The sequence below is a fragment of the Acomys russatus genome, chromosome 14, assembly GCF_903995435.1.
Source record: "Acomys russatus chromosome 14, mAcoRus1.1, whole genome shotgun sequence".
Classification (NCBI taxonomy): domain Eukaryota; kingdom Metazoa; phylum Chordata; class Mammalia; order Rodentia; family Muridae; genus Acomys; species Acomys russatus.
This window is the reverse complement of record NC_067150.1, coordinates 89,423-117,379: the sequence shown is the minus strand read 5'-3', so window position 1 is coordinate 117,379 and position 27,957 is coordinate 89,423. Positions and strand designations below refer to the sequence as shown.

Below are 27,957 nucleotides of genomic sequence, written 5' to 3'. Positions count from 1 at the left end.
GCTGAAAACATTTTGACTTTCGCAATTTAGCTGTTAAAAGAAACTATTAGAGGAGACAGGAGCTCCACAAGAAGACCAACAGAGCGAACTAACCAGGGTGCAGAGGGGCTTGCTGAGATTGAAGCATCACCCAAGGACCATGCATGAACTGCACTGAAGCTCTCTATGAAGATGTAGCCAATGAGCAGCTCAGATTTCATGTGTGTCCTCTAGTAAGGAGAGCAGGGGGATTTCTCTGACATGAACTCTGTTGACAGCTCTTTGATCACTTCCTTCTGGTGGAACTGCCTTGCTAGGCCACAGGGAAAGAGGACATGCTCAGTTCTGAAGCAAGTTGATGAGGTGGAGTGGACTGGAAATGGGGCTCCCATATTCTGAGATATAGGAAGGGGAAGGGGGGAGAGGAAGGAGGGATGAGGCAATGACCAGGATCTAAAGTAAATAAAATAATTAATAAAAAATATGGAAAAAAGAAGGTATTAGAGTTGTCTTTAAAGCTTGGGCCAATGGACCAGAAATAGTAATTTCTGGTAATAAATCAGTCAGGATTAGTGGTTATTTCAGCCATTAAATGGTAATCTTTTGCTCACAGGCTAATATCCCTTTCACCCTCTTTATTTATGATCACCAGGAACACAATATTTACTAATTTGTTTGCTTTTGTCAGATTTTCATTCTAGAAAGTAAGCTCCCTAGGAATTGGGGCTTTACTTTTGTTTTCTGCTGGTATTTATGTTTGTGGTAATGGTATTAAGTCCAGGGCCTCAGTGATAAACACCGGTTCTTTAACTGATTTACACCCTAACCTCTTTTATTTGTTCACAGCTCCACTCCTAGTACTTAATACTACTCAGTACACGGTATGAGTTTGGTAAATATCTATTGAGTGAAGTTTCTATTAATTTATGAGTATCATATGGCTAAAGTTTTACTGGGCATCAATAATGTGATAGAATTATGCAGTGAAAAACTTACTATAATTTGGGGGAAACAAACAGCTGCTGGTAATACTTCAGATAACTTCATATTTTTCAGGAGTATTCACTTTATTAAAAATACAATAGTTGTATTGTTACAATCCTACATAGGTTAGGTGCTTTATAAACAATTACAAAAGCTTATTTTCAAAATGCTATATACTTAGACAAACTTTTCATAAGTTTCACAGACTTTTCATAAGTTAATGCCAATTACTTTTAAACACTGTACTTAGAAGGCATGTGAAAGGAACCTATGTTTGTGAAGTCAGCCTACAGTAGCAGACAGAATGCTAAGTAAGTAATCTCTGATATCAGTGCTCCTCTAAATAAAACAAAACCATAGGCATTTTTTCTTTACACATGATATGTTCACATAAATGATCAGACCTTTTGAAGAACAACACACCAATTTCCTTCATCATAATAGCTCTGCAGAATGCTAACATCACCCAAAGCCTGGCAAGAAGCCTCCAATTCTCCATCACAGAAAACATGGTAGTAACGATGAAACACAGGACTTGGGTTGGGGCATCCTGCCAGTCCAAATGACTTAACAGCTTTGTCTTTACCAGGGTTTCCCTTGAGGTGCCAGGGAACCAACACATCTTGAGAGTGAAAAGAAGTCCTATTTCTATGAACAGGAAGCTCAGAATTAGAAATTTTCCTTGACTTATACTCTCCTTTCTTGATGTTATTAGTGGAGGGAACAGACAATGCTGGGTCTTCACTGACTCCATCAGGCATTTGATTTACAGGTAGTGCTTCCATGAATCTGTCATTGTTTATGTCCTCTTTCTCTCCTTGGCTAATTCTGTTTTCTTTAAGGTACTTGGACTTCTGATTTTTGTACTCTTGTTCCATTGCCCAGACATAAATAAGGGCCTGCCCACCAGGTCTCAGGAGACGGGCAAGTTCTTGGAGAGCTTCCACTCTGCGCTCCTAAAAAAAATTGAAAATGAAAGACTGATTTATCAACCCAGAGGAGACAGAGAGAGGAAGTGGGAAAACAATTAAATGTAGGACTGTTTGCAGATGCTCAAAGCTGTACATAAGACACCTGGCTAAGGCACAGTAAACAAGTCTACAGGCTGGACCTGAGTGACTTTAATTCACAGTGAGAGGGAATAAAATACAAGAAGGACACCAAGCTCTGAGTGCAGAGAAGCGAAAGCAGCTGCAATGTAGGGGTCAGAATCATAAAGGAGGAACTAGAGAGAAATGCCTCCAAAGGCTGCATGCAAAGTCCTCTAAAGGCATCTTCCAGTTACCATACTGCATGAACGCTGGATAAAACACAACAGAGAAGTAGCTGGGAAGTTAGAAAGCAAAGAAGAGGTTTCAGCAATCTAACTGCTGGAGAGACAGAAGATAACTTTAAGGTCTACAAAGTACAATGGTGCAGATATAAAACAAGCTTAATTTGCTATGTGAGGAAGGAACAGAAGTCACATAGCTATAATCTGGCCCCAGTGGAGCAGAGAGTCAATCTTTAAAGAGTTAAAGTGATCATCTTATACGTACTTGTTGGTCTTAATTTATTCTTCTTTGGAAGAGGACAAAAGAATTCAGACCATTTAATAAAATGCTCAGAATCCAACAACAACAAAAATGATGATGATGATGATACAACCACTATGAGGTATATTGAAAGTAATCATGACTAAAGCTTCAAAAGCAGAGGAAAAGACAGACTATAAAAGTAAACCCTCAAGCCAGAAGAAGGCACCAGGTGTCCACTGCTATCACTTTCCAAATTGCTCCCTTTCGACAAAGGGTCCCCAGACCTAGAACTAGTTTTTTCCTTCTAGGGGGTGTTTAACTACTGCCAAGAGAGAAAGAGAGAGACAGAGATAGATAGATAGATAGATAGATAGATAGATAGATAGATAGATGATAGATATAGATAATGATAGACAGATAGATAAGTGGATTTAACGACATCCTTTTATTATTATTATTTTTTTTTAACTAGGAAAATGAAGGAAATTTTGACTTATTTGATTATGGAGTATGTTTTTCAAAGTTACCTGGATTCTTTGTAAGTATCACTTCCAGAAATATAAGAAACTAAGCAAGGAAAATAACTTTTCATTTTAGAAAGGCTACTTATCACAGTCTGTTTTCAATTGCTTATGTATTCTAAGAAACTTTATCCTCAGGTTTTACAGACAGAAAAGGAGTTATCTATCATTTCATTAGATTTAGATACTTTCCCACCACTAATTAACCACCAATGAGTATAGCTTCTGTGCAGAGATATTCTGTTCACTTTTGTCTATCTTTCTTTTTTTTAAATAAAGGATGTATAATTATATATTGCAGCTTTCAAGATGCATACTGTTTTTCAACACCACAAGTGTTTTACCATTTGAGAACTGAATTCAAGTTCTGAGTAGGCTCCATGACCATTCCATCACTCGGGTATTTTAATTTTTATATGAGCTAAAACAAATATAATATATTTAACAATAATTATTACTATTGCTTCAATATATTTTTGTAAGCTTCTCATATTTCTTCAGTTGATTTACTACTTGTTACAGTTTCTATTAATTTAAATAAAAATCAAGTGATATACTACTTGAAAATGAAACTGGGTTTATACTATTGTTTTCATCTTAAGGCTTTATAGTTATTGCCTTCTATTTTTGTATAAGAGACAAAATTTAGCTCTCTGTTATGTAACAGAAAAAAACCCACCTTTCTATAAGCAATGTAATTAAGAATTAAACCTTATATAATTTGGGCTAAAGAGATGGCTCAGTGGGTAAAAGCTCTGGCCACTGCCTGATGATCTGAGCTCAATTCCTCAAACACATGTGGTGAAAGAACTCAACCAAAGTTGTTTTCTGACCTACAAATACACACTGTGGCTAACATTAACATACACACACCCACAACAGATTAAATAAATGCAAATAAAGTAAAAATATTATATCTTATCATTTTAATTATTTTGTAACAACATAGTTTACATGAGTATATTAAAGCAACTATTAACATGTGTTCACTTATGAATAAAACAAGAAAAGACTTATTTTTCATTTTAAAATATCAATAAATAAAATTTCAAAGACTTTAAAATAACTAGAGCTAATATGTCCACAAAACTAAAAAAAATTTTTTCAATAAAGAAAAAAAATAAGTTCTAGACTAATATAAAACAACACATGAATTTAACAGCAAATTGCATATATCTCCAACAGAGAAATATTGAGCTAGAATTCAAGTCAGGATAAATTACCTAGAAGAAAACAAGATGATAAAAAGGTTGCAAATGTAGAAAATATTATCAACTTAGAATTCAAAATATAGTCAAAATAATTTTTTTTAAGTAGAGTTTGGGTTGGAAAGATCACTCAGTGGTTAAGAGCACTGTCTATTCTTCCAGAGGTCCTGAGTTCAATTCCCAGCAACCACATGGTAGCTCATAACTATTTATACTGAGATCTGGTACTCTCTTCTGGAGTGAAGGTACATGTGTATATGTATATTACACTGTATATGTAATAAGTAAATAAATCTTCAAAAAATAGAATTTAGTGACACAAAATTTAGATGTGCAGTCAACATAACTATACTTAAATAAAAATAGCAAAGAGAATTCTTCAAGCAAAAGAAAGCTGGTCTTTCAGAAAACTTTAAAAGTGTTTCAAAGAAGGACTAGATAGAGTAAATATTAAAAACTACAAATAAATACCAAGAACCTAAAACAACAAAAATAATATAAAATAATATATATTATATAGGCAGAGGAGCTAAATGCTGTTCTGATAAGATATAAGAGCTAAGCATAACACCTTAAGATAGTCTAATGTCATGGATAGGTATTGATCACCTATGGTAACTATTAAAAATATCAAAGACAATCTAGTCAGAAACCCAAGGGAGGAGGTACAACAATATTGAGGCTATAAGGCAAGTAATCAAAGAGAAGAATTATCAATTTTTGTCACTATGGTAAGATGACTGAGAATTGGTGATTTATTTTGGTTTGCAGACTTTCAGATTTCAGTCCACGTACATTTGGCTTCCTGTTCCTAGTGCTACACTGAGCAGACCAACACAAAGAAGAAAGCATCCTGGCAGCACTGCTCACCCGATGGCATCCAGGTAGCAGAGAGAAACGAAGCAGCCCAGGATAAGATATGTTATTCAAAGTCACTCCGCTGGTGAGTTCCTTCCTTCTATCAACCCTTGCTCCTAGCCCAGACAGCATAATATAAGCAAGGAATTAACCCACTGATGGAATTAGCACCCTCATGACCCTATTCACCTTCCCATAGAGCCACCAGCTTGGGCCAAGCCTTCAACACATGAATCATTTAAAATGTTTATTTTTGGAGGATACTTCATGTTGATACCATGACAAAAACTAGAAAAATTAAAAAAAAAAAAAGATATTTAAGGAAAGAAAGGCTTATTTTGACTCACAAAAAAATCTATAAATAAATACATGTGTGTATATATGTATACACATGTATACACACAGACACACACACAAACTTTTCTGTCACTTTAGTTACAAGCTCGTATAGAGAGAAAAGCAATACTCACTGCAGTTGCAAAATGGTGAATGACAGCAATAGAGATGCAGGCATCACAAGACCCACTTCGGACTGGAACTGACAGTGCATCGCAGACTAAGGCTTGAAACTGCCTCTCTCTACAAATGTTCACAAGATTCAGGCTACGATCACACCCAATCTGGGATAGAGAAAAAAATTTATAGCATTTAGTTTATTTCATACCTTGGACTAATCATACAAGCTTCGTATTCACAAGGAAAAAAGAACATTACAAGTTGTAACAGTCAGTACAAGGTCATATTGTCGTCAGAAAAAACAGTTATTTTCAAACCAACACTCAAGGAGTCAGAAGCAGGTGAATCTATGTGAGTTTGAGACCAGCCTGGTTTACAAAGCCAGTCCAGGACAGCCAAGGCAACACAGAAAAACCCTCTCTTTAAAAATAAATAAATAAATAAATAAATAAATAAATAAATAAAATAAAATAAATAAAAGGGGAAAGAATTTATAATTAAAGTGGCAGATTTTATCAAACAGTAGTGGCCAGTTTGAGCTCATATTTACTCATTATTTCTTCATTATAATAAACATTAATTCTTCAGGCTCTTGTCCTTCTGAAAATAAAGAATATAAATTTTCTTATCAAAATAATTCTTGGCTGTGCTAAACTACAATGCCATCCTGGTTATATTTAATACATGTGTTCAACTTCCAATTGGTATTTAACAATGTCTATATTCAATCCTTAGAACTGATTTAATTTATGAAGAGGAATAAAGAGTCAGAACTAGCAATCTTACCTTGATATAATCCAATAAAGGAATGTTCCAAGGGATAAGCACCATTCCTAAATCTCTCCCTTGTTTAAGATGCACACCTGGTTGATCACATTTATTTATTTTCATCTATATTCTTTACAACTCAGCAAATAAGCAGAAACTCAGGATGGTACTACCACTGAAATAATAGGCTATGTTTTCTTACATTTAAATTCAGTTAAAAAAATCATCAGGAGCCAAGCCATAAGTATGTCCAGTTGTGACTGAAAGCTGAATCTTACTAAAAGCCAACAGAAAAAATCCAATCTGACTGTAAAAAGCTTTAAAGGTAGGGCTCAATGGTTATTTAGACAAAAGTTGTTAGGAAACACACACACACACACACACACACACACACACAGAATAGTAGCCAAGCAAGATAAGAGGAAATATCTCTTCTCTTGCTAGATGCTTTTGAAAGTTTGGACATAGCATTCCTTTTCACTAACAGGAAAGCACATGCATTGTGTCATACAAATTCCACTGATGGAGAAGCAGCCCAAGCCTGGCTTAAGACTTTCATCTGTATTGTTAGAGTCTCCACAAACTATAGTTAAATCATGTTGTTGGGGGTCTCATTGAACGCGGTGCCAGCTTTTGTGGGTTTTGTGTGGTCTCGTCGTCAGTACGGTTGGGCCTACAAGCGAGTAACCATGTCTAAGGGACCTGCAGTTGGCATTGATCTTGGCACCACCTACTCCTGTGTGGGTGTCTTCCAGCATGGAAAGGTGGAAATAATTGCCAATGACCAGGGTAACCATACTACACTGAGCTATGTTGCTTTTAATGACACAGAGCGATTGATTGGGGATGCAGCCAAGAATCAGGTTGCAATGAACCCCACCAACACAGTTTTTGATGCCAAACGTCTGATCGGACGTAGGTTTGATGATGCTGTTGTTCAGTCTGATATGAAGCACTGGCCCTTCTTGGTAGTGAATGATGCTGGCAGGCCCAAGGTCCAAGTAGAATACAAAGGGTTTCTACAAACAAACAAAAAGTTTCTACCCAGAGGAAGTGTCCTCTATGGTTCTAACAAAGATGAAGGAAATTGCAGAAGCCTATCTGGGGAAGACTGTTACCAATGCAGTCTATGGTCACAGTGCCAGCTTAATTCAACAACTCTCAGCGACAGGCAACGAAAGATGCTGGAACTATTGCTGGCCTCAATGTTCTTCGAATTATCAATGAACCAACTGCTGCTGCTATTGCTTATGGTTTAGATAAGAAGGTTGGAGCTTAAAGGAATGTCTTGATTTTTGACTTGGGAGGTGGTACTTTTGATGTGTCAATCCTCACTATTGAGGATGGAATTTTTGAAGTCAAATCAATAGCTGGAGACACCCACTTGGGTGGAGAAGACTTTGATAACAGAATGGTCAACCATTTCATTGCTGAGTTTAAACGAAAGCACAAGAAGGACATCAGTGAGAACAAGAGAGCTGTCAGGGGTCTCCGTACTGCCTGTGTATGGGCTAAGCGCACCCTCTCCTCCAGCACACAGGCCAGTATTGAGATTGATACTCTTTATGAGGGAATTGACTTCTACACCTCCATTACTCAGGCTCGATTTGAAGAATTGAATGCTGACCTGTTCCGTGGCACATTGGACCCTGTAGAAAAGGCCCTTCGAGATGTCAAACTGGACAAGTCACAGATCCATGACATTGTCCTGGTTGGCAGTTCCACTAGAAGCTCCAAAATTCAGAAGCTTCTGCAAGACTTCTTCAATGGGAAAGAGCTGAATAAGAGCATTAACTCTGATGAAGCTGTTGCTTATGGTGCAACTGTCCAGGTGGCCATTCTATCTGGAGACAAGTCTGAGAATGTTCAGGATTTGCTGCTCTTGGATGTCACTCCTCTTTCCCTTAGTATTGAAACTGCTGGCGGAGTCATGACCGTCCTCATCAAGCGGAATACCACCATTCCTACCAAGCAGACACAGACTTTCACCACTTACTCTGACAACCAGCCTGGTGTCCTCATTCAGGTGTATGAAGGTGAAAGGGCCATGATCAAGGATAATAACCTGCTTCGAAAGTTTGAGCTCACAGGCATACCTCAAGCACCCCGAGGAGTCCCTCAAATTGAAGTCACCTTTGACATTGATGCCAATGGCACCCTTAATGTTTCTGCTATAGATAAGAGCACAGGAAAGGAGAACAAGATCACCATCACCAATGACAAAGGACGTTTGAGAAAGGAGGATATTGAGTGCATGGCCCAGGAAGCTGAGAAGTACAAAGCTGAAGATGAGAAGCAGAGAGATAAGGTTTCCTCCAAAATTCACTGGAGTCCTATGCCTTCAACATGAAAGCAACAGTTGAAGATGAGGAACTTCAAGGCAAGATCAAGAATGAGGACAAACAGAAGATTCTAGACAAGTGTAATGAAATCATCAATTGGCTGGACAAGAACCAGACTGCAGAGAAGGAAGAGTTTGAACACCAGCAGAAAGAACTGGAGAAAGTCTGCAACCCCATCATTACCAAGCTGTACCAGAGTGCTGGTGGCATGCCAGGAGGAATGCCTGGCGGCTTCCCTGGTGGTGGAGCACCTCCATCTGGCCCCACCATTGAGTAGGTGGATTAAGTCAGTCCAAGTAGAAACATTTGAAGGACCTAAATTTATTTAGCAAGTTACATGGCAGTTAAATTAAACTGCTACAATAAATTTCCGGGCATTCTCAATACCTGAACATGGAACATGTGCACAGGGAAAGAACATTGCACTTTATAACATTGTATCTATCCTAGAGTGGAAAATGCAATGTCTAATAAAATTATGTAAATTGACACAACAAAAAACATCATGTTGTTGTTTCATTTTTTCATCTTTTTTTTATAAATGCCATGGGTTGTATCAGGTATTTGAAATTCTTCATAATAATTTTGTACTGTGCCCACAACAGAACAGAAAGATGGCTTATATAGAAGCAAAAGCATGAACTCAAGAACTCTTGTAAAGCCACATACTTCATTGTGTTGCGTACAGATCAGTGACATAAAAATTCATATTAGTTTTAAAAATATTTCCTTTACTCTTCCCTATTTCTGTTTGTTATGCGTGTACTTGTGTTTATGTTCATGTGTGGGCATGCTGGCATGCATGGGTGTGCCACAGCATACATGTGGAGGTCAGAGGACAACCGCAAGCATTAGTCCTTGCATTCCACCTTGCTTACTTCAGACTCTCTTGTTTACTGTCATATACACATGGCTAGCTGGCCCACAACCTTCCAAGAATTCTCCTTTTTCTATCTCCCATCTCATTGGAGGAGACAGTGAATTACAGACATATGCTACAACATCTGGGTTTTATGTGGGTCCTGAGCATTTCAACTCATCCTTTTCTTTGAATGACAAGAACTTGTATGACCTGTTGAGCCATCTACCCAAGTGAATCTTCATTATTTTTAATTTTTTCAAAGAAAAATAAAACAAACCAAAACCCTAAATACATGACTCTGGAAGTAAAACAAAAAATCATTAAAATAAAGCTCCATTTTCTACTATTGAACTATCAAATATATAGCTTTTAGTGCAAGAAACTGATCGATACTTACCTTAGCAAGCAAGAAGAAAACCAGAAAGTAAGCACACCCTTCAGAGTAGAGAGGGACCTGCACTGAGCAGAATTTCCAAATCTTTTTAGTCAAAATACCCCACAGTAATGGCAGTGTGATAAAACTCTCCTTACATACTGTTGTTGACAGTGTAAACTGGCACTACCATTTAAAAAGCAATAGTCATGCTATCTTTTGTTACCATGATAAAAATGTTCACAACACTAGCTTAATAATCATGCTTCTAAAATATTTTAAAAAGTAAGACAAGGGGACTGGAGAGATGGGTCAGAGGTTAAGAGAAGTGACTGCTCTTCAGAAGACTGGGATTCAATTCGCAGCAGCCACATGGTAGCTCAAAGCAACTCCTGTTTCAGGGGATCTGACACCCTCACACAGACATATGCAGACAAAATACCAATGTGTACAATATATAAACAAAATAACTATTTTTTTTAAAGTAACACAAATTTTAGAAAAAGCTAACCAGGCTAAGAGCCATTTACCTGTTTTAAATTCACCTAGGCAGATTCTTTATAAAATATTTTGAGTTAGTTATATTTCAATATTGGAGATGATGAAATTTCATGACAAAGAAAGTTAGTACTAATGCCTAGAATAAACCAAGGATTTAAAAACCTTATCTTCCTCATCCCCCAAATGCATATTTTTCTTTCTTGTCAAAATGTCTTTCAATATACATGCTTATATATAATAAGGCATTTTTATGTTTTTAATTGTATCATATATACTCAATATGAAATCTAACGTAACAAAATTCTAAGTGCACAGTAGAGTTGAAACCAGAACCCAGAACTCACACATACTAATGCACTGTGCTAACTCTCCAGCCCTCCAGAGTTACTTATAGCAGTGCTAAACTGAAAACAGCCATATATACATATATGTCACCTAATATATTCTAAAATCCAGAAATTTTAAGAGACAATTAATATAAAAATGAAGATAAGTGATATGCACTATCAAATTACATAAACTATGGTAAAAATGTTTATGGGGGAAAACAGTAAGTGAATATACTCATAATAAACTGGCTTACTAGGGTAAAAGAAAAACAGGTAGGTGAATATCTGAATAGGGACTTTGTTTTTCTTAAAAATACACAATATTTGGGCTGGAGAGATGGCTCAGGAGTTAAAAGTACTCACTATTCTTACAGAAGAGGTTAGTTTGATTCCTGAACACTCATACATTGTGGCTAATTATTTGTTATATAACTCCAGTTTCTGAGGATCCAGAGCCTATTGCTTGCATCTGGTAACATGCTTGTATGTGATGCATGTACATAAAAACTAGGCAAAGCACTCATATACATAAAATAAGCAAATATTTTGAAAACAAGAACACACACACACACACACACAGAGAGAGAGAGAGAGAGAGAGAGAGAGAGAGAGAGAGAGAGAGAGAGAGAGAGAGAGAGAGAGTGAGAGTGTTGATTCAGTGGTTAGGAGCACAGACTGTTCTTATGGAGGATACAAGCTCAGTTCATACCACCTTTATTGTATGGCTCACAACCACCTCTAACTCTGGCTCCTTGGGATCCAATAGCCTCTGCTGGCCTCCATGAGCAGTGCACTCATATACACAAATCTACATTCATACATGCATATACACACTCATGTGCACAAGTACATGCACACATGCATATACACAATAGTTTAAAATAATAAATCTTTTTTTTTAAATTCCATTGCAGAGAAATCAAACTGGCAATATATAAAGTTCAGAGAAACCTTACTTCAGTGTGGCATAATTTGAGGTTGAATATTGTGATATGTGCAGCAGTGTTCATCTAAAAAATGGACTGTAGTTTTCTCTTTTTGTTGTGTCTTTATATGGATTTAGATCAGTATAACCCTTGCTTAGTGAATAGATTTGGTTGTGTTCCTTCATTTTCTATTTTGTAGGACAAATTACAAAGAATTAGTATGAGCTCTTTCTTGGAAATTTGATAGAAATCAGCAATAGCTCTTCTGGCCTCGGGTGTTTATAGACCTTGTATTTATTTATAGCTTTCAACTCATTGATTATAACGAGTCTGCAATATCACTGGTTCGAATTTTGTGGATTTAGAAGTCTCTTTCTTTTTGTCAGAAAGCACAGTCTACTAAGAAACATTTTTGAATAAGTTTTTAAGAAGTTAACACCTTGCAAGCATGTGCCTTTAATCCTAGCACTTGGGACAGAGGGAGACAGCTTTCTATGATTCCGAAGCCAGCCTGATCTACATTGAAAGTTTCAGGAAAGCCAAGTTTATATAATAGGGCTCTGTCAAACACTTTGTTTTGTTTTCTCAGTTTTTTTGGTTTTTGTTTTGTTTTGTTTGTTTGTTTGTTTGTTTTTTAGGTAGACCAAGTACCCCTCAAGAACTGAGATTATAGGAATGTGTCTTCAAGTCTCATTTGATTAACCTCCTTTGAACCGTAGGATGGAATTTTTTATGACACATTAAAAAACCTACATCTTCAATGTGAGTTAGTCTGCTTTTTACAAACTAAAATTAAACTATATACATGATAACAATACATGACTATTATGTTGTGTCTAGATGGAACATTACTTTTCATCTGCCTCTTAGTATCAACTCTACTTCCCTTAACCTCAGAAGTCGTGTTTTCTTTTGTCTTGGCGCACACTGTAAAGTGTGGAGAAGGAATCCAAGAATCCAAGCAACCTAAGATATTTCTATTACTTGGACTAACTCATTCATTCGTTCACTCGTGCAATCTGTTCTACTCTTGCCCTTCCCCTCTCCTTCTTCTTATCACTACCTCTCTTTATCACCAATCTTGAGAAACAAAAGCTCTAGTCATCACAAAGCAGTGAGAACATGGATATTTATATCAGAGCTGATTATTCAAAGAACTTTTTTCACACAGCAAGAAGAATAGGTGACTCATGGAATGATAACAAATGAAAACAGACAATTGCAGGATTGGAAATGGCTTTAGCCCTATGTCTAGGACAGTAAAATTGGTAAGGTTTTAATCTATGAGACAATACTTTGTTTTTCTGACTATGATGAATGAACACTAGGAATCAAGTCTGTTACTCAGGTGTAGTGGCTGGCTGTGCTGAAGATGTATTAGCTGGCTTATCATTAGTTACTTTGCATTTTGACTAGATGTGGCTTTCTATCAGTCTTCATCTGTTCCAAAAAGAAGCTGTTTTGATGCTTCTATCTTTGTGTTCTCCTTGCAGTGGTTCTTTGTCACAGCATATTACTATTATTTGGGCTACTGCAGAAAGTTAGAACAGGTTAAACATTAACAACCATGCATATTCTATTTTTCTTTTAAATATTTTGTGTATGTGCACATGTGGGTAAATATACATGTGTGCATTAGACTATGAAGGCACAGGTTACTTTCAAGTGTCATTCCTCAGGAGCTGTCCATCTTGTTGAGACAATTATCTCTCAAGGATCCCTAGAGATCACTGAATCAGCTAGGCTGGTTGGTCACTGAGCCCCAGGCACCATCCTATCACTGCATCTCCAACACTGGGAAGGCAAGCATGTGCCACCATACCCAGCGTCTTATGTGGGCACTTGGGGATTGGACTCAGGTTCTCATGTTTCTCTGACAAGCATTTTATCTACTAAGATATCACTCCAAGACAACTCAAATTCTTTTCTTATTGCCCTAGGTATATATAAGCATAATATTCTTTGCAAATTTTTCTATCTTTAGATTTTACCTTGTTATGTAATCATAAATAAAATATTTTATGACTATAAACTATAGATTAGAAAGGATTGTATACAGAGGTTTTCCTTATTGTGACATCCTAAGAGAAGAAAGATAACACAGATGCATGAGGAAAAGAAAAACAAAACACTGTATAAAAGGATCAAAAATATTTTAAGAGCCAGAGAAACAGGACATCTGCTTTGTGACAGTGTATACGGTAGGAAGCACCCATGGATGCTGTGGTAGTTTTTCCTTATGGCCCCAAGATCCTGGAATAATGACGCATGAGGCTCAAAATATATTTACAAATACATAGGTCATATAGCTAGGTGTTCCTCTGACTACCTCATAACTTAAAATAACCCATTATACTATACTAATCTACATTTTCTCACATGGTACCTCTGCTTAGGTACCATGTATCTGTCCTCACATCTTCCTGTATGAATCTGCCACAACTACCTCTATCCCAGAATACTTCCTGCCACCAGATGTCCCATTTCCTATTCTACTCTTTTCCACAGACCACAGTTTTTTTTGACTGAGAGGCAAAGCATCCATACAATACACAAAATAGTCTGTTGACACATGGAATCTCAACAATATGGCTCTCTAAACAAGACCTGAACAACACTAGGTGACATGCTAATGTGGATGGGAGAAATTTCACAAGTCCACCACTGCATGAAGAGCTATAGGCAGTTAGTAGCTGTTGTGAGAAGGAGAACTAGTCTTCAGGGAAAAGCTCCCTCCCCCAAGAAGTCATCCAATCTCAAGTTGTCAGCTCTAAACACACACACACACACACACACACACACACACACACACACACACACCACCACCACCACTAAATGGACTCAGCAGGTGATGATATATACATATATATGAATATTTATGCAATAATAACAGTTAAAGAAGAGGTCATAAACTTGAGAAGTGAGAGAAACATGGGAAGAATTGGAATTGAGAGAGGGAAAAGTGAAAATGATGTTAAATACAGTACACCCCTTCCCCATTTTTTTTTTTTACATTAATAAAAATGAGAGAGCAAGAACAGGAACAGCATAAGTACTTGCCATATATAATTCCTTGTTGATCCCAAGGTACTTTCCATTTCCACATCCAATATCTGCCACTATGGAACCACTTGGCAAAGCTTTCAGGAACTCTACTATACGTGGCCATGGGCTGTGCCTTGTGCTGCTGAAGTGCCTCGCAATCTCATCATACACATGATGGACGTGCTCTTGCTCTAGCTGCAACGCTTCTTTACTGCTCGCTGGGAGGGAGGGAGGTGGGGCCTGCCTCTGTCTGTCACAGACTGAGGAGTAACCTATATGAGAAGAAGAAGCTCTGCACTCAAGTGTGGCAGTTCATACCAACAACCCCACCACTTGAGAGTCTGCACAGCAGAACCAACATGAATTTGAGGGCAATCTGGACTACACAGTGAGTTCCATGCTGCCCAGGCTTAGAGTGAGACCACATCTCAATCAATAATAAACGACCTAATTTGTTCAATAATTTTTATGCAAAAGACTAGGGTAGCAAATAAAATCCAGATATGGGACAAGGTCTAGGAATTGTTGAAGGTTGCTGGGGGAAGGGATGTCATTTTCTTCAACAATGTAGCCACTGATAAGTTGTCCATGTTCCAGAAAATATTCTACACCCATGCTCAAAGCAAGTAATTCTAACTAAACTCAGTGGGTTATAAAAATAAACAAAAAGAAAACAAACAAAAACCCAACAAAACAAGTAAGGGGTGGGAGGTTTCTTGAGAAAAAGACAAGACAGAGGGAGAAGGTAATGGTGAGTGACAAGGACTGAATTTCACTACACATGCATGAAATTGTCAAAGAAGAAAATGGGGGAAATCTACAAACTAAAGCCCAGTGCGTTCGGCATTTTACTTAAAATTAATAAACACCCACAACAAACAAATGTTTGCATAAGAAGCCTAGTTTTTCTTTCCAACAAAAATTTTAAGTAGCTTTAGTTTTCTATAGCTTACAAATCTTCAAGTAGTGTGAAATTTTTTGAATACTAAACATCGTTAAATTTAAAGTTATGAGTTCATTGACCCTTGTTAGTGAAAGAAAAACTCATTTTTCAGCCTCACAAGTGCAGCAATTTTAATTTTTAAAAAAGATTATCATCTTCAGATGTAATAGGCTTTGTTCTTTAAGATTTGTTTTATTTTTGTTTGGGTATATGTCTGTTTGCATATGCCATGTGGAAAGGGGCTGCCTGAGGGGGCCAGAGGGTATCAGATCCCTTGGAGCTGAACTAAAAGTCTGACAGTGTGGGTACTGAGAAGATGCAAACTCAGTTCCTCCGGAAGAGCTACAGCTGAACCATCTCTTCCACCCTAAAATAAAACATTGATAATTTAAAATGCTCTTTAAGATTACAGATAAATATAATAGCTATTGCTACAGGCTGTGATATAAAAAGCATTCTCTGTTTCCTTCCAATTACAAATTATCATTTATAAAGTTAAAGAATTTTCTGTTGAGTCCAAGAAATATATCCAGGGAACGACACACATATATAAACAAGTCAGGATAGCATCCTGTGATGTACAGATCTTTTTATATCCTTCCAGGTTTTCAAACTAAATTACAAACCACCACTTACTCCCATAGAGTCAGCTACACAAACAATCAGCCATTTCCAACTTCCCTGTTAGTATTTTTTTTTAATGTATAAAGCTGACAAGCATTTCCAACAAAAGCCATTTCTGCATAAGTAATGTTTTATTGCCCTACAATCCCAACACTCTTAACTGTTACTTTAAAAAAATAAAGCACTTTCTTGGCACTCAACAACGCTAAAAAAAAAATCGAATTTCAGGCAATTTAATGATAAAATATAGGCCCTGCCTTACAAGAACATACATGCCAATGAAGGAAGCTCAGAGAAGTGCTGTGAAAGGCTAAGACAAGGTAGAACCCAGGAGCTATCACTTGAGAAGCTAAGAACAACCTCTCCTAATTACTGATGGCCTTAAAGGATTTTCACACCAGGTTAATTCTGTTGCAGTGCAGACATAATTAGAGACTTACTACAATTGCAGGGCGTTCGCCTTACTTTCCTAAATGTAAACGATGTTCGCATTCCCCTCTTGCTCAAAGTCAAGTCTCCGATGTCACTGGTGATTATTCCACCTTTGAACTGCTTAGATGCTTGGACAGTGTCAAATTTTCTGGGTGTGATTCTGAAGACAATAAATACAGTAACTAACTTGACATTATAGAGAGCACAATATTTAAGAAAGACAACAAATGATGGAATTAACATATCTTTTCAAATTTATGACACTCTACAAATTATAATGTACTTAGGAAAGAATGTACATATAGCAGGTTGGGATTTTGTTTTATTTTTTTTCCAGAACAAATATCAAAAGGTTTTAAATCAAGCTTACTTCCTGTGCCTGCATGCTTATTTCAACCTCTCCCTTTCACCAATGATCTTAATAACCATTTCAATAAATGGTATACTGTTTTGTTTTGTTTTGTTTTTCTCTATCACTCTCTTCTTCATCTCTGGCTATCTACCACCTTTTCCCTCATCTCTTTGTGAAGCACACAAGGGCATGCACACACACACACACACACACACACACACACACACACACACACACACACACACACAAACACACACACACCAGTCATTTTGGAGGTAATGAATGTCAATGGCAACCTTCAAAACTAATGCTGATATTTATTTTTCTTTCTCTTAAAAATATTACAAAGAATTTACAATCCTTATATAAGCTTTAAACATTAGCATGGTTTATAATCCAAACTTTCAGAAATAAGTACTCTTAACATCTATATAGTTTCTTTCTTTTAAAAAAATATTTTTATTATGTTTCTTTTTTAACATATACATTAATATTATTGCACATGAGTAAAATAAACTACATACAGCAGGAAGAACACGAGACAACCAGGAATTATATAAATGTTACATTCATAGTGATTTGGCTATTTGTATTTGGCAAACTTGAAGTAAACATCTTTCCTATCTTGTTGGGTCTAAATTTCTGAATGGAGATTAATATCTATCATATCTCATCTCTATTAACTTAAAACATCTCTCCTGATCTAAAAACATCTTAACTCCTAACCTAAGTTTTATCCCTTCTCAAGACTTTGATGGGTTTGAAGACCAGATAGTTTAGTCTTTCAGTTACCATCTATATATTTTCAATAAAGAAAGTGATCAAAATTGTTAACGCCAGCACACTTTTCAGCTACTCAGCTCCTGTAGCTACGTAATCATCACCTACCAGTGTAACATGTGTACTCTTTAGAAGGTCTCTGACATTATGGCCTGCTCTCTTTTTCTCTTGCTCTGTTTGTCTATCTCTGTCTCTCTCATTGCTCCCCACCATCACCACCAAATGAATTTCTAGTGTGAGATCACTTGCATGGTGCGATCTTTGCCAAGGTGCTGTGCTACAAGACCCAAAGAAAAATGGTATCTGAGGAGACGCTATATCATTTCCAAGAATAAATTGAAATATTTTCACAATATATGCAAAGTAACTCAGTTACTGTAAGTGCTATTATTCTAAAAAAGCTAAGAATGAGTAACAACACAAAGAGTCTGAATGAAAAAAGAAAATAATGTTTATTCTCAAAATTCCAAAAATATTTGAAAAATTGGTTAGATTGCATTCAAAGTGAAAATATGTTAATGGTCATAAAAAAATCAAAACCAGCCATCTATTTTTTTATGACTCAAACTCTCAAACCTAATTCTCAAGATTGCCCCAACTGCTACAATAGAACACTAGCTACAGCTTCTCTTCCCACTCCCAGTATACGCCTCCTGTGGATCTCACCATCCTCCTACGCCTGGCCTTCACTTCTTTGCTGTATCATACTCCCCAAATCTGGCAAAAACTGAAGCACTTGGTGATGGAAAAGAAGGATGCAAGATGTCAGTATCCATTATGCTGAGTGGAATGAATCCTGTCAGGTCTAATCCTCAGCTCTTTGTATGAACAAAAAGAAAACATTCATAAATCTTCATTCATGCCATATGAAGAATGGCTTCTAATAATAATTCACAGGGATTCTGTAGCCAACAAGAATTGTCTGTACTTAAAACACTCATGTCTCAGCCAGTCTCAGTTATTCCCATGTAGTGGGATTAGAAATATATGTAACCTGTTTGTCCTGCAGTTTGAATTCTTTACACCTGATTGTATTGCCCTTTTTCATCCCTTCCCAATCCCCTCTTCCTCCATCCCCTAGTTCTCAGAATAAGGAGCCCTCCTCACCTAACATGTCTCATCTGCACTATGGGTATCCTCTTCCTCTGTGGCCTGGCAAGGCCACCCTGTCAGGGGGAAGTGATCAAAGTTGGAAGTCTAGAGTCCATGTCAGAAGGAGTCCCTCCTCCCTATATGTGGGACCCACAAGGAGACTGTGCTGTCTATCTACTACATCTGAGCAGAGGGTATAGGTTCACATCATATACAGTCCTTGGTTGGTGCATCAGTCTCTGTGTTTTAGTGTACTTATCCTGTACTACACTTATGAGTGAGTACAGACCATGCGTGTCTTTCTGGGCCTTGGTTACCTCACTCAGGATGATCTTTTCTCTAGTTCCATCCATTTGCCTTATTTGTAATAGTTGACTAGTATTCAATTGTCTAAATGTACCACAGTTTATTTGTCCATTCTTCAGTTAAGGGATATCCAGGCTGTTTCCAAATTCAGGCTATTACAAATAAGGCTGCTATGAACATAGTTGAGCAAATGTCCTTGTTGTATGTTAGAGCATCTTTGCGTATATTCCCAGGAGTGGTATGGCTGGGTCTTGAGGTAGAATTATTCTCAATTTCCTGAAAAATGCTAGATTGATTTCCAAAATGGTTGTACAAGTTTGCACTCCCACCAGCAATCAAAGAGAATCCCTCTTTCTCCACATCCTTGCCAGAATGTGCTGTCACTTGAGTTTTTGATCTTAGCCATTCGGATAGGTATAAGACGGAACCTCAGAGTTGTTTTGAGTTGCATTTCCCTAATAACTAGGATGTTAAGCATTTCTTTAAATGTTTCTCAGCCATTTGGTATTCCTCTGTTGATAATTCTCTGTTTAGTTCTGTACCCCATTTTTCAATTGGGTTATTTGGTTTGGTGGTGTTTAATTTCTTGAATTCTCTCTATATTTTGGATATTAGCCCTTTGTCAAATGTAGGGCTGGTGAAAATGTTTTCTCAGTTTGTAGGGTGTCATTTTATTCTGTTGACAGTGTGATTTGCCTTACAGAAGCTTTTCAGTTTCATAAGGTCCTATTTATTAATTGTTGATCTTAAAGCCTGTACTGGTGGTGGACATTAAATTTCTTGAATGCTAATGAACAAAAAACAATGGCTGATGAGAATTATTGGATTATAGAAAACTCTGCTGAATTAGATCAACCTGTCTATTTCAAGGATACCTTGACCTCAGAATGGAGAACAGGAAATGTGTTATGCTGGGGTATAGGTTTTATGTATGTTCATATAAGAAAATAGAAATTATGAGTTGCATCAAAACTGATAAAAATCATATATGACAGGAGAATATCCCATGAAGATCTTGCATATACACACCAGAAGAGAGAAATCAAGAAGACCAAGTAGAAGGGAAAGTTGATAGCAGCTGGAATTCAAGGCTCTCTAGCTACAAGGTGCTTGACAGCTATTTCTGGAAAGGGTCCACCTATACATTTTAACAACTAAACTTCCTCCCCCAAAATATCCTTCCTTCTATAGGTAATTTATTGTATATGTGTGGAATAATATAAACGTATATGTAAAAAATAAAAAGGAATTAAAAAATAAATAAATAAAAAGAAATAAATGATGAACAGGGCTTTGCCTGTTGGTGCCTTAATTGGTACAACTGGCCCAAAACTTAGGTTTTATTGTTTCTTTGCTTGATTTTTTTTGTTTGCAGGTTTTGAGTTACAATGATATGGTATTGAGAGGAAGATCTCTTGAGTTCTGGATCAGACTGATTTATACAACAGAGTCAGGGTAGGAACCCTTGCTGATAAGATAACCTGCTTTTTTCAGCCCCCTCCTACAGAAAAAGGGTAGTCAGTTTAAGTTTTTCTGGGCAGGAACTCCCTGCTGATAAGCTGCTTACCAAGATAGTCTAGTATTCAAAATGATAAAATTTTCCTCAAAGTTACTATATAAGTTCCCTTTTACTTAATAATAGAGGATATATCATTACTGATCTAAAAGATGGATACACATCAATCTTAGGTTTATGTGAGGAGAAATGATGTCACTTTGCTTTAAAAAGGACAGGAAATCTCCTTGAAAGTGTGGCTCCCACGGGAAAACTGGTGTCAAAGGCAATCTGGCTTAAGAGGTATGTTCTGTGGGTCAATGTAAGGATCCAAAGTTGAGCGGGAAGACAAGATTGCAAGCTTCGTTACTCTCACATTGAAAAGCTTTCGAATTCTGATTGAGTTGAGGTGTCACACTGCTCTGGAAGCCCAATTACCCCTTTAAACGTGATACATTATCATGGAGGAAAGGTGGTGGTCACACCTGATGCAAAGAGACACAGGGGACTATACAGGTGGTCAAGTACAAGCTGGCCTAGTTGGCTCCCAGAAACTCAAAGGCTACAATTCATATGTTTAAAAGGTGGAACCATCCATCCCATGTGGAGAAAAGGGGTGGGACAAAAATAGATATAACAAATTTAAAAACTAAGCTATAATATGCCTAGGGTATGCTTAAACTCTAAAATTAAAAAGGATGTTATATAAAGTTTATTAAAAACATGTCATTTCTATTGCTCATGGCAACCACTTTGTCTCTTTTTGTCTCTTTAAATGTGATCTATACAACTTTAATTTGATTTCAACATAATAACTGTATGCACAATGATAATGGCAACACACATCCCCTTTGAGAGAGGTCAAAATAAAACAGACCCAGGTAATAAGAAAAAAGAGATTACTAAATTGTAACTGCCTAAACATATATGACTTCAAGCTGCAGAACAAGCAGGTAAAGTACATTAGTGGTTCTGATATGGGAATAGCTTTGAGACTGGCTGAGACATAGATGCCTATGCACAGCCAAAATTTCTTGTTGGCTTCAGAATCCCCATAAGTTATTAATACATGCAATCCTTCATATGGAATGAATGAAGATTTACAGATGTCTTTTTTTCTACTCATACTAAGAGCAGAGAACCATCCTTAATTGATCTGTACATCCCGCACATCTCATACATTTATAAATTTAGGACTGTACAACGCTTGTGACAATTATGTTTTCAGGACAAAAGACCAGACACTGATACTGGCTCAGACCTGACAGGATTTATCTGCCATGAAGCTGAGATGCTGGCACATCTGCTCCAGCATCGTGCATTTTCCAGCCTCAACTGCTTTGTTTGCTGTTCCTCATCAGAGCCTGCTTCCAGGTCAACTCTGAAGAAAGCTGCTGATCTCGAGTGGTCCAGTATTTCACCCTGCTCCAAACAGGACTTCTATTAAACCTGGGATTTCTCAATATTTAGTGACAAGACCACAAACATTATTGCTATCTTGGTTAGCCTTTTTTCCCCAAATTTATTTGGGTCCCCCAAAAGATATCTTATGTCCCAAAAGCAGCAGGAAGCACCCTTGAGAAAACAATGTCCAATTTTCACTGAGGTTGGGCTGCTCGATTTAGCTTGTTTTCCTGAGTAATAGAGCTTGTTGTTTTAAGGGGATTGGGAAAAGCTACTAATGGTCTTATTCAGAAAGAAAATGAAGTTAGCCTCAGGGAATTTCTTTTTTTTTTTTTTTTTTCTTTTTCTGTTTTCTATATTTCTTCTTAGGTAAGGAGAAAGGGGTTGAAAGGAAGAAAGGGGACTATAGAAATATCTTAAAGGAATAATAAAACAAAATGTGGATTATTGTATCTACTCTTCAACTTAGAAATACTGTTATATTTAAATAAAGTTATTTTAATATGTTGGCATAAATTTGGATATATTGATACAAGTTCAAGGTTACTTTGTTACAAACAAACAGACATATATTCATATATTCCTTTGGTATGAGGTACTATACCCATACAACTCATGGAAGTACAAGGTGTACTTCCAGTACTTTTAATGCAGCTATTACAACCTGTTAGGATAATTAAATAATTCAAGTTAATTATTAGTTGATCAACTCATGGTCATCTCAGATACTAGTCTGGCATATATTTCTCATAGAAATATACATCCTAGGTTTAACAGATCATATAAAAATAAATAAATAGGTGATCTTCAAAAATCTCAGAGATCAGGCATAGTGGTACACACCTGTAATCCCATCACTTGGGAGGCAGAGGCAGGTTGACTGCTGTGAGTTTGACATCAGCCGGGTCTACAAAATGAGTACAGGACAGCCAAAGCTACACAGAGAAACTCTGTAAAAAGAAAAGAAAAGAAAAGAAAAAGCCCCCAAACCTCAGAGATCTACAGAAAAATGCACTTAAAGATTTTTTTTTTACTATATTACATATCAGCTCCTTGAAGCATCCCCAGCCAACCTCAAAGAAGATAATGAGCATCCAAGAATCTCCATATGACAATGTCTTCAAATATGGCATACAAGCCACCTAGCAAAGAAATGTTCTCATTTCTACCACAGACAGAATTCTGCACAAGACTGGCAAGCACGGATGCAGGCTGAGTTGACTGCCAATCTCTGCCAAGACAAGGCAAGCAAGTCCTTAATAGTCTCTGCTTCAAAAATATGTCTATCAGATATAATAGGCCAGAAGGCTGAAGATGATGTTGCAACATTATAGAGTTTTTGGATGGCTGTCCAGGCAGTAAACTATGTATTTTTTTTCTTGAAGCTGCTAGCCTGCACACCCTGCTTACTTAGGTAATTGATTTTATACTTTCTCAAGTTTCTGATGGGGTTGAAGACCAGACAGTTATTGTTTTGCAATTATGCTTCATTCCTTAGGAGTTAAGAAGATGTTTTTAGATCTAAATAGATGGTTTTAGGTTGATAGATATAAGATATGAGAGAGATTGATTTATCTTCAGAATTTCAGACTCACAAGAAAGGAAAGGTGATTTTTTTTTTCAAGATTGCCTGTTGGCATAATGTTCTTGTGTACTATGTACAGTTTACCCTTGTTCATTCAAATGCTGGTTTCTCTACCCCACCATCTTGATCAACCCAGACATTGCATTGTGATGATTTTTCTAATTATCTCCAGTTTCAAGTTTGTGTAAACCTGTCACGTTTTGTTCTCATGTTGCCAATAAAACAAACTAGCCAATGCTGAACAGTAACAGAGAATAGGGTGGGACATCCTGATCCAGGGAGGGGAGGAGAAAGAAAAGGAGGGAGAGGATGGAGTCACAAGAAGACAGGGAAACATCAGGAGAAATGAACTAGGCCTAGGAGATGATTTAAATGTAAGTATAAAGTGGGAATTCAGAATGGGAGGTAAGTATATAAACATGGAGATTTAGGATAGAGTAATTATTGCACAGCATTGTACTATAGGCTAATTAAATAGATCCTGTTCTCTCTGTGTGGTTATTTGGGTCTAAAGCTGGTTAAGGAATAACTTCTGATTTCCTTAAATAATAATTCAATATGAAATATTATTAATCATGTAACAATTGTCAAATATAAATAAGCAAAACACTAAGAATGTGACTTTTGTGTATGGTTTTCCTGATTGTTTGTGGTTCTTCTTGTTGTTGTATCCATGTATCATAACATAGATGTTTATGTAAAAGGGTGCCTTTTATTAGACTAACAGGAGGAATTGTGGAGGAATGTCTCCTGTGGATGTAGCAGTCGTCAACAAACAGGTGTTTGAACAATCAGCTGGGCAGCAGGGCAAGAAGTAGGTGTGACTTGCTGACAGGGAGAAAGGAATTCTGGGAAGACAAGGAAAAAAGCTTTGTTCACCAGGAGACACAGAAGAGAAGTGTGTTCATAAATGCTGAGAAGATAGCTGAGCATGTGCTGGAGGAATAGACTGATGGAGTAGAAGCTGCTCTGGAATCATCAGATTGGCATATTATTGGTGTTTGGGTGGGTTTAAAAGGTACTAGGCTTAGAGTAGTTCAGATTCTGCCCAGCATAGTGCTTACAGCTTAAAATTAAATCATAGTCTCTCTATGTCTGTCATTGGGGAACTAGCTGGTTAAAGAAAACTACTACTTTAATAATTTGCTGTATTAAATAATATAAAAAGAATAATTCTTCACTCAAAAATTCCCCCCTGGGCTCCGCACTCATCTCAAAACTGTGCTAACCCCTTACTCGGGTAGACATCCCTTGCTCAATCACAGGTTCTACCTGCCAGATGAGCAGGAAGACTGCCAGTGGCACTTCTCACCTATCTCTGTTCACCTAGACCCAATCCTCCGGGTCACCTCTAGCAGCGAAACAGACCATCTCCCCCTGGCCTACTACAAGCATTCTCTACGAACACACCACTCTAGCAGGCCAGAAAAAGAGGCAAATCAGCCAACACATTCTCTGAAAATCCAGAGAGGAAACAGAAACCAAGGAAAAAACATCAACTCTACAAAAACAAACCTAGACCTATAATCACCCCAAATCAAGATGCCGAGGTACCAATATAAGAACACAATCAGCAGTGAAGGCAATATGTCTTCCCCAGAGCCCAGCTATCCTACCACAGCAGGTCATAAATATACCAACACAGTTGAAGCACAAGACAAAGACCACAATTACATGAATATGATAGAGGTCCTTAAAGAGAAAAGGAATAAATACTTCAAAGAAAGCCAGAAAAACACAAACAACTGGAGAAAATGAATAAATCCCTTAAAGAAAGGCAAAAGAAATATAAACAGTTTAAGGAAACAAATAATACTTTTCAAGATCTGAAAATGGAAATAAAAACAATAAATAAATTACAACCTGAGAGAATTCGGGAAATCAAAAATTTAGGAATGCAAACAGAAACTTCAGAGGCAAGTCTCACCAATATAGTACAAGAGATAAGAGAGAATCTCATAAACTGAAGATACGATAGAAGTAATAGATACATCAGTCAAATAAAATGTTAAATTAACAAAACTCCCAACACAAAACATGCAGGAAATCTATGACATTATGGAAAGACCAAATCTAAGAATAGGAATAAAGAAGAAAAAGACGTTTTAAGGCCCAGAAAAATATTTCCAACACAATACTATAAGAAAAGTTTTCTAACTAAAAGAAGATACCTAAAGAGATACAGGACACATACAGAACACTGAATAGATAGAACCGGAAAGGAAGGTCACCATGCCATATAATAATCAAAAAACTAAATACATAGAACAAACCTGCAAAGGAAAAAGTCCATGTAACATAAGAAACCAGATCTATTAGAATTAACTTGACTCCTCAATTAACAGTGAAAGCCAGAGAGGCTTGAACAGACGTGTTACAGACTTCAAGAGACCACAGATGTCAGCCCAGATTACTATACCTAGCAAAAATTTTCACTCTTAGTCATCAGGGAAATGCAAATCAAAACAACTCTGAGATTCTATCTTACACCCATCAGAACGGCTAAGATCAAAAATTCAAGCGACACCACATGCTCACGATGATGTGGAGAGAGAGGAACACTCCTTCATTGCTGGTGGGAATGCAAACTAGTACAGCCACTTTGGAAATCTATCTGGTGCTATCTCAGAAAAATGGGAATAGGGCTTCCTCAAGACCCAGCTATTTCACTCCTTGGAATATACCCAGAAGATGCTCCAGCACACAACAAGAAAATTTGCTCAACCATGTTCATAGCAGCCTTATTCATAGTAGCCAGAACATGGAAACAGCCTAAGTGTCCCTCAGTAGAAGAATGGATAAAGAAACTGTGGTACATATACACTATGGAATACTACTCAGCTATTAAAAACAAGGAATTCCTGAAATTTGTGGACAAATGGATTGAACTAGAAATTATCATAATGAGTGAGTTAACCCAGAAGCAGAAAGAGTCAAATGGTATATACTCACTTATATCTGCATACTAGCCCAAGGGGCATGTCCCATCAAAGTCTTCACTTACCAGGAAACTGGGACAGAGGGGAGGACATCCTATTGGGACTCTAGATGAGAGAAGCATGGGAGAATGGCAAAATAGAAGGATCCAGAGGGTCCTAGAAACCTACAAGAAGAACATTATGATAGGCAGATTTGGGCCCAGAGGTCCTGCTCAAACTATGGCACCAGCCAAGGACAATACAGGTGGTAAACTACAAACCCCCACCCAGATCTGGCCAATGGACAGGACATTCTCCACAGTTGAGTGGAGAGTGGGGTATGACTTTCTCATGAACTCTGGTGCCTCATATTTGACCACGTCCCCTGGAAGGGGAGACCTGGTGGCACTCAGAGGAAAGATAGCAGGCTACCAAGAAGAGACTTGATACCCTATGAGCATATAAAGGGGGAGGAAGTCCCTCTAAGGAACAGTCATAGGGGAGGGGAGTAAGGGGAAAATGGGAGGGAGGGAGGATACAAGGGATAGGATAACCATTGAGATGTAATATGAATAAATTAATAAAATAAAAAAAAAACTTAAAAAAACTTTTACTCACCATAAATGGAGAAAATAAGATAGATATTCCATGATGAAGCCAATTTAAACAATATCTATCTATAAAGCCAGCTTTATAGGTGTTAAAAGAAAAAATCTATAGCAAAATGTTTAACTACAGCCATGAAAATGGAGCAAGTAATCTTATACCAGAAAAACTAAAGGAAACACACACACACACACACACACACACACACACACACACACACTCATCACTATCACCAAGAATAATTAAACAACAATAAAATAACAGGAATTAACAATCACTCATCATATATTTCTCTCACTAGCAATGATCTTAATTGCCCAATAAAAAGACAAAGAATAACAAAAATGGATGTAAAAATAGAATCCTTCCTTCTGCATACAAGAAACACACCTCAACATCAAGATACTAATTACCATATAAATAAATTGAAAAGAAAACAAACAAGCAACCCACATGATCATCTCATTGGATCCCCCCCAAGAAAACTTCAACTAAATCCAACACCTCTTGATAACATTAGGGATACAAGGGACATACCTAAAAATAATAAAGTCAATTTATAGCAAACCTATAACCAACATCAAAGTATATGGAGAGAAACTGAAAGGGATTCCACTAAAGTCAGGAACAAGACAAGGTGACCTGTCTATTCTTTCCACAGCTATTCAGTACAATACTTAAGAGTTTTATCTAGGGCAAAAGACACATGAAAAAGATCAAATGAATACAAATTGGAAAGGAAAAGGTCAAA

General features: G+C 37.1%; 1 protein-coding gene and 1 pseudogene across 1 annotated transcript in view; one reads left to right on the top strand and one right to left on the bottom strand.

Annotated features, from left to right (window-relative positions):
* Positions 1-1,168: 1,168 nt before the first annotated feature.
* Alkbh8 (alkB homolog 8, tRNA methyltransferase) overlaps positions 1,169-27,957 on the bottom strand; it is a 58,227-nt gene continuing 31,438 nt past the window's right edge. The window contains exons 8-11 of the mRNA XM_051155866.1: positions 16,677-16,828; positions 14,685-14,941; positions 5,538-5,687; positions 1,169-1,919 (exon numbers count right to left, since the gene is read on the bottom strand). Coding sequence (XP_051011823.1) covers positions 1,362-1,919; positions 5,538-5,687; positions 14,685-14,941; positions 16,677-16,828 — 1,117 coding nt within the window. The 3' untranslated portion in view covers positions 1,169-1,361. The remainder of the gene's footprint in view (positions 1,920-5,537; positions 5,688-14,684; positions 14,942-16,676; positions 16,829-27,957) is intronic.
* LOC127198075 (heat shock cognate 71 kDa protein-like) lies at positions 6,941-8,919 on the top strand (annotated as a pseudogene).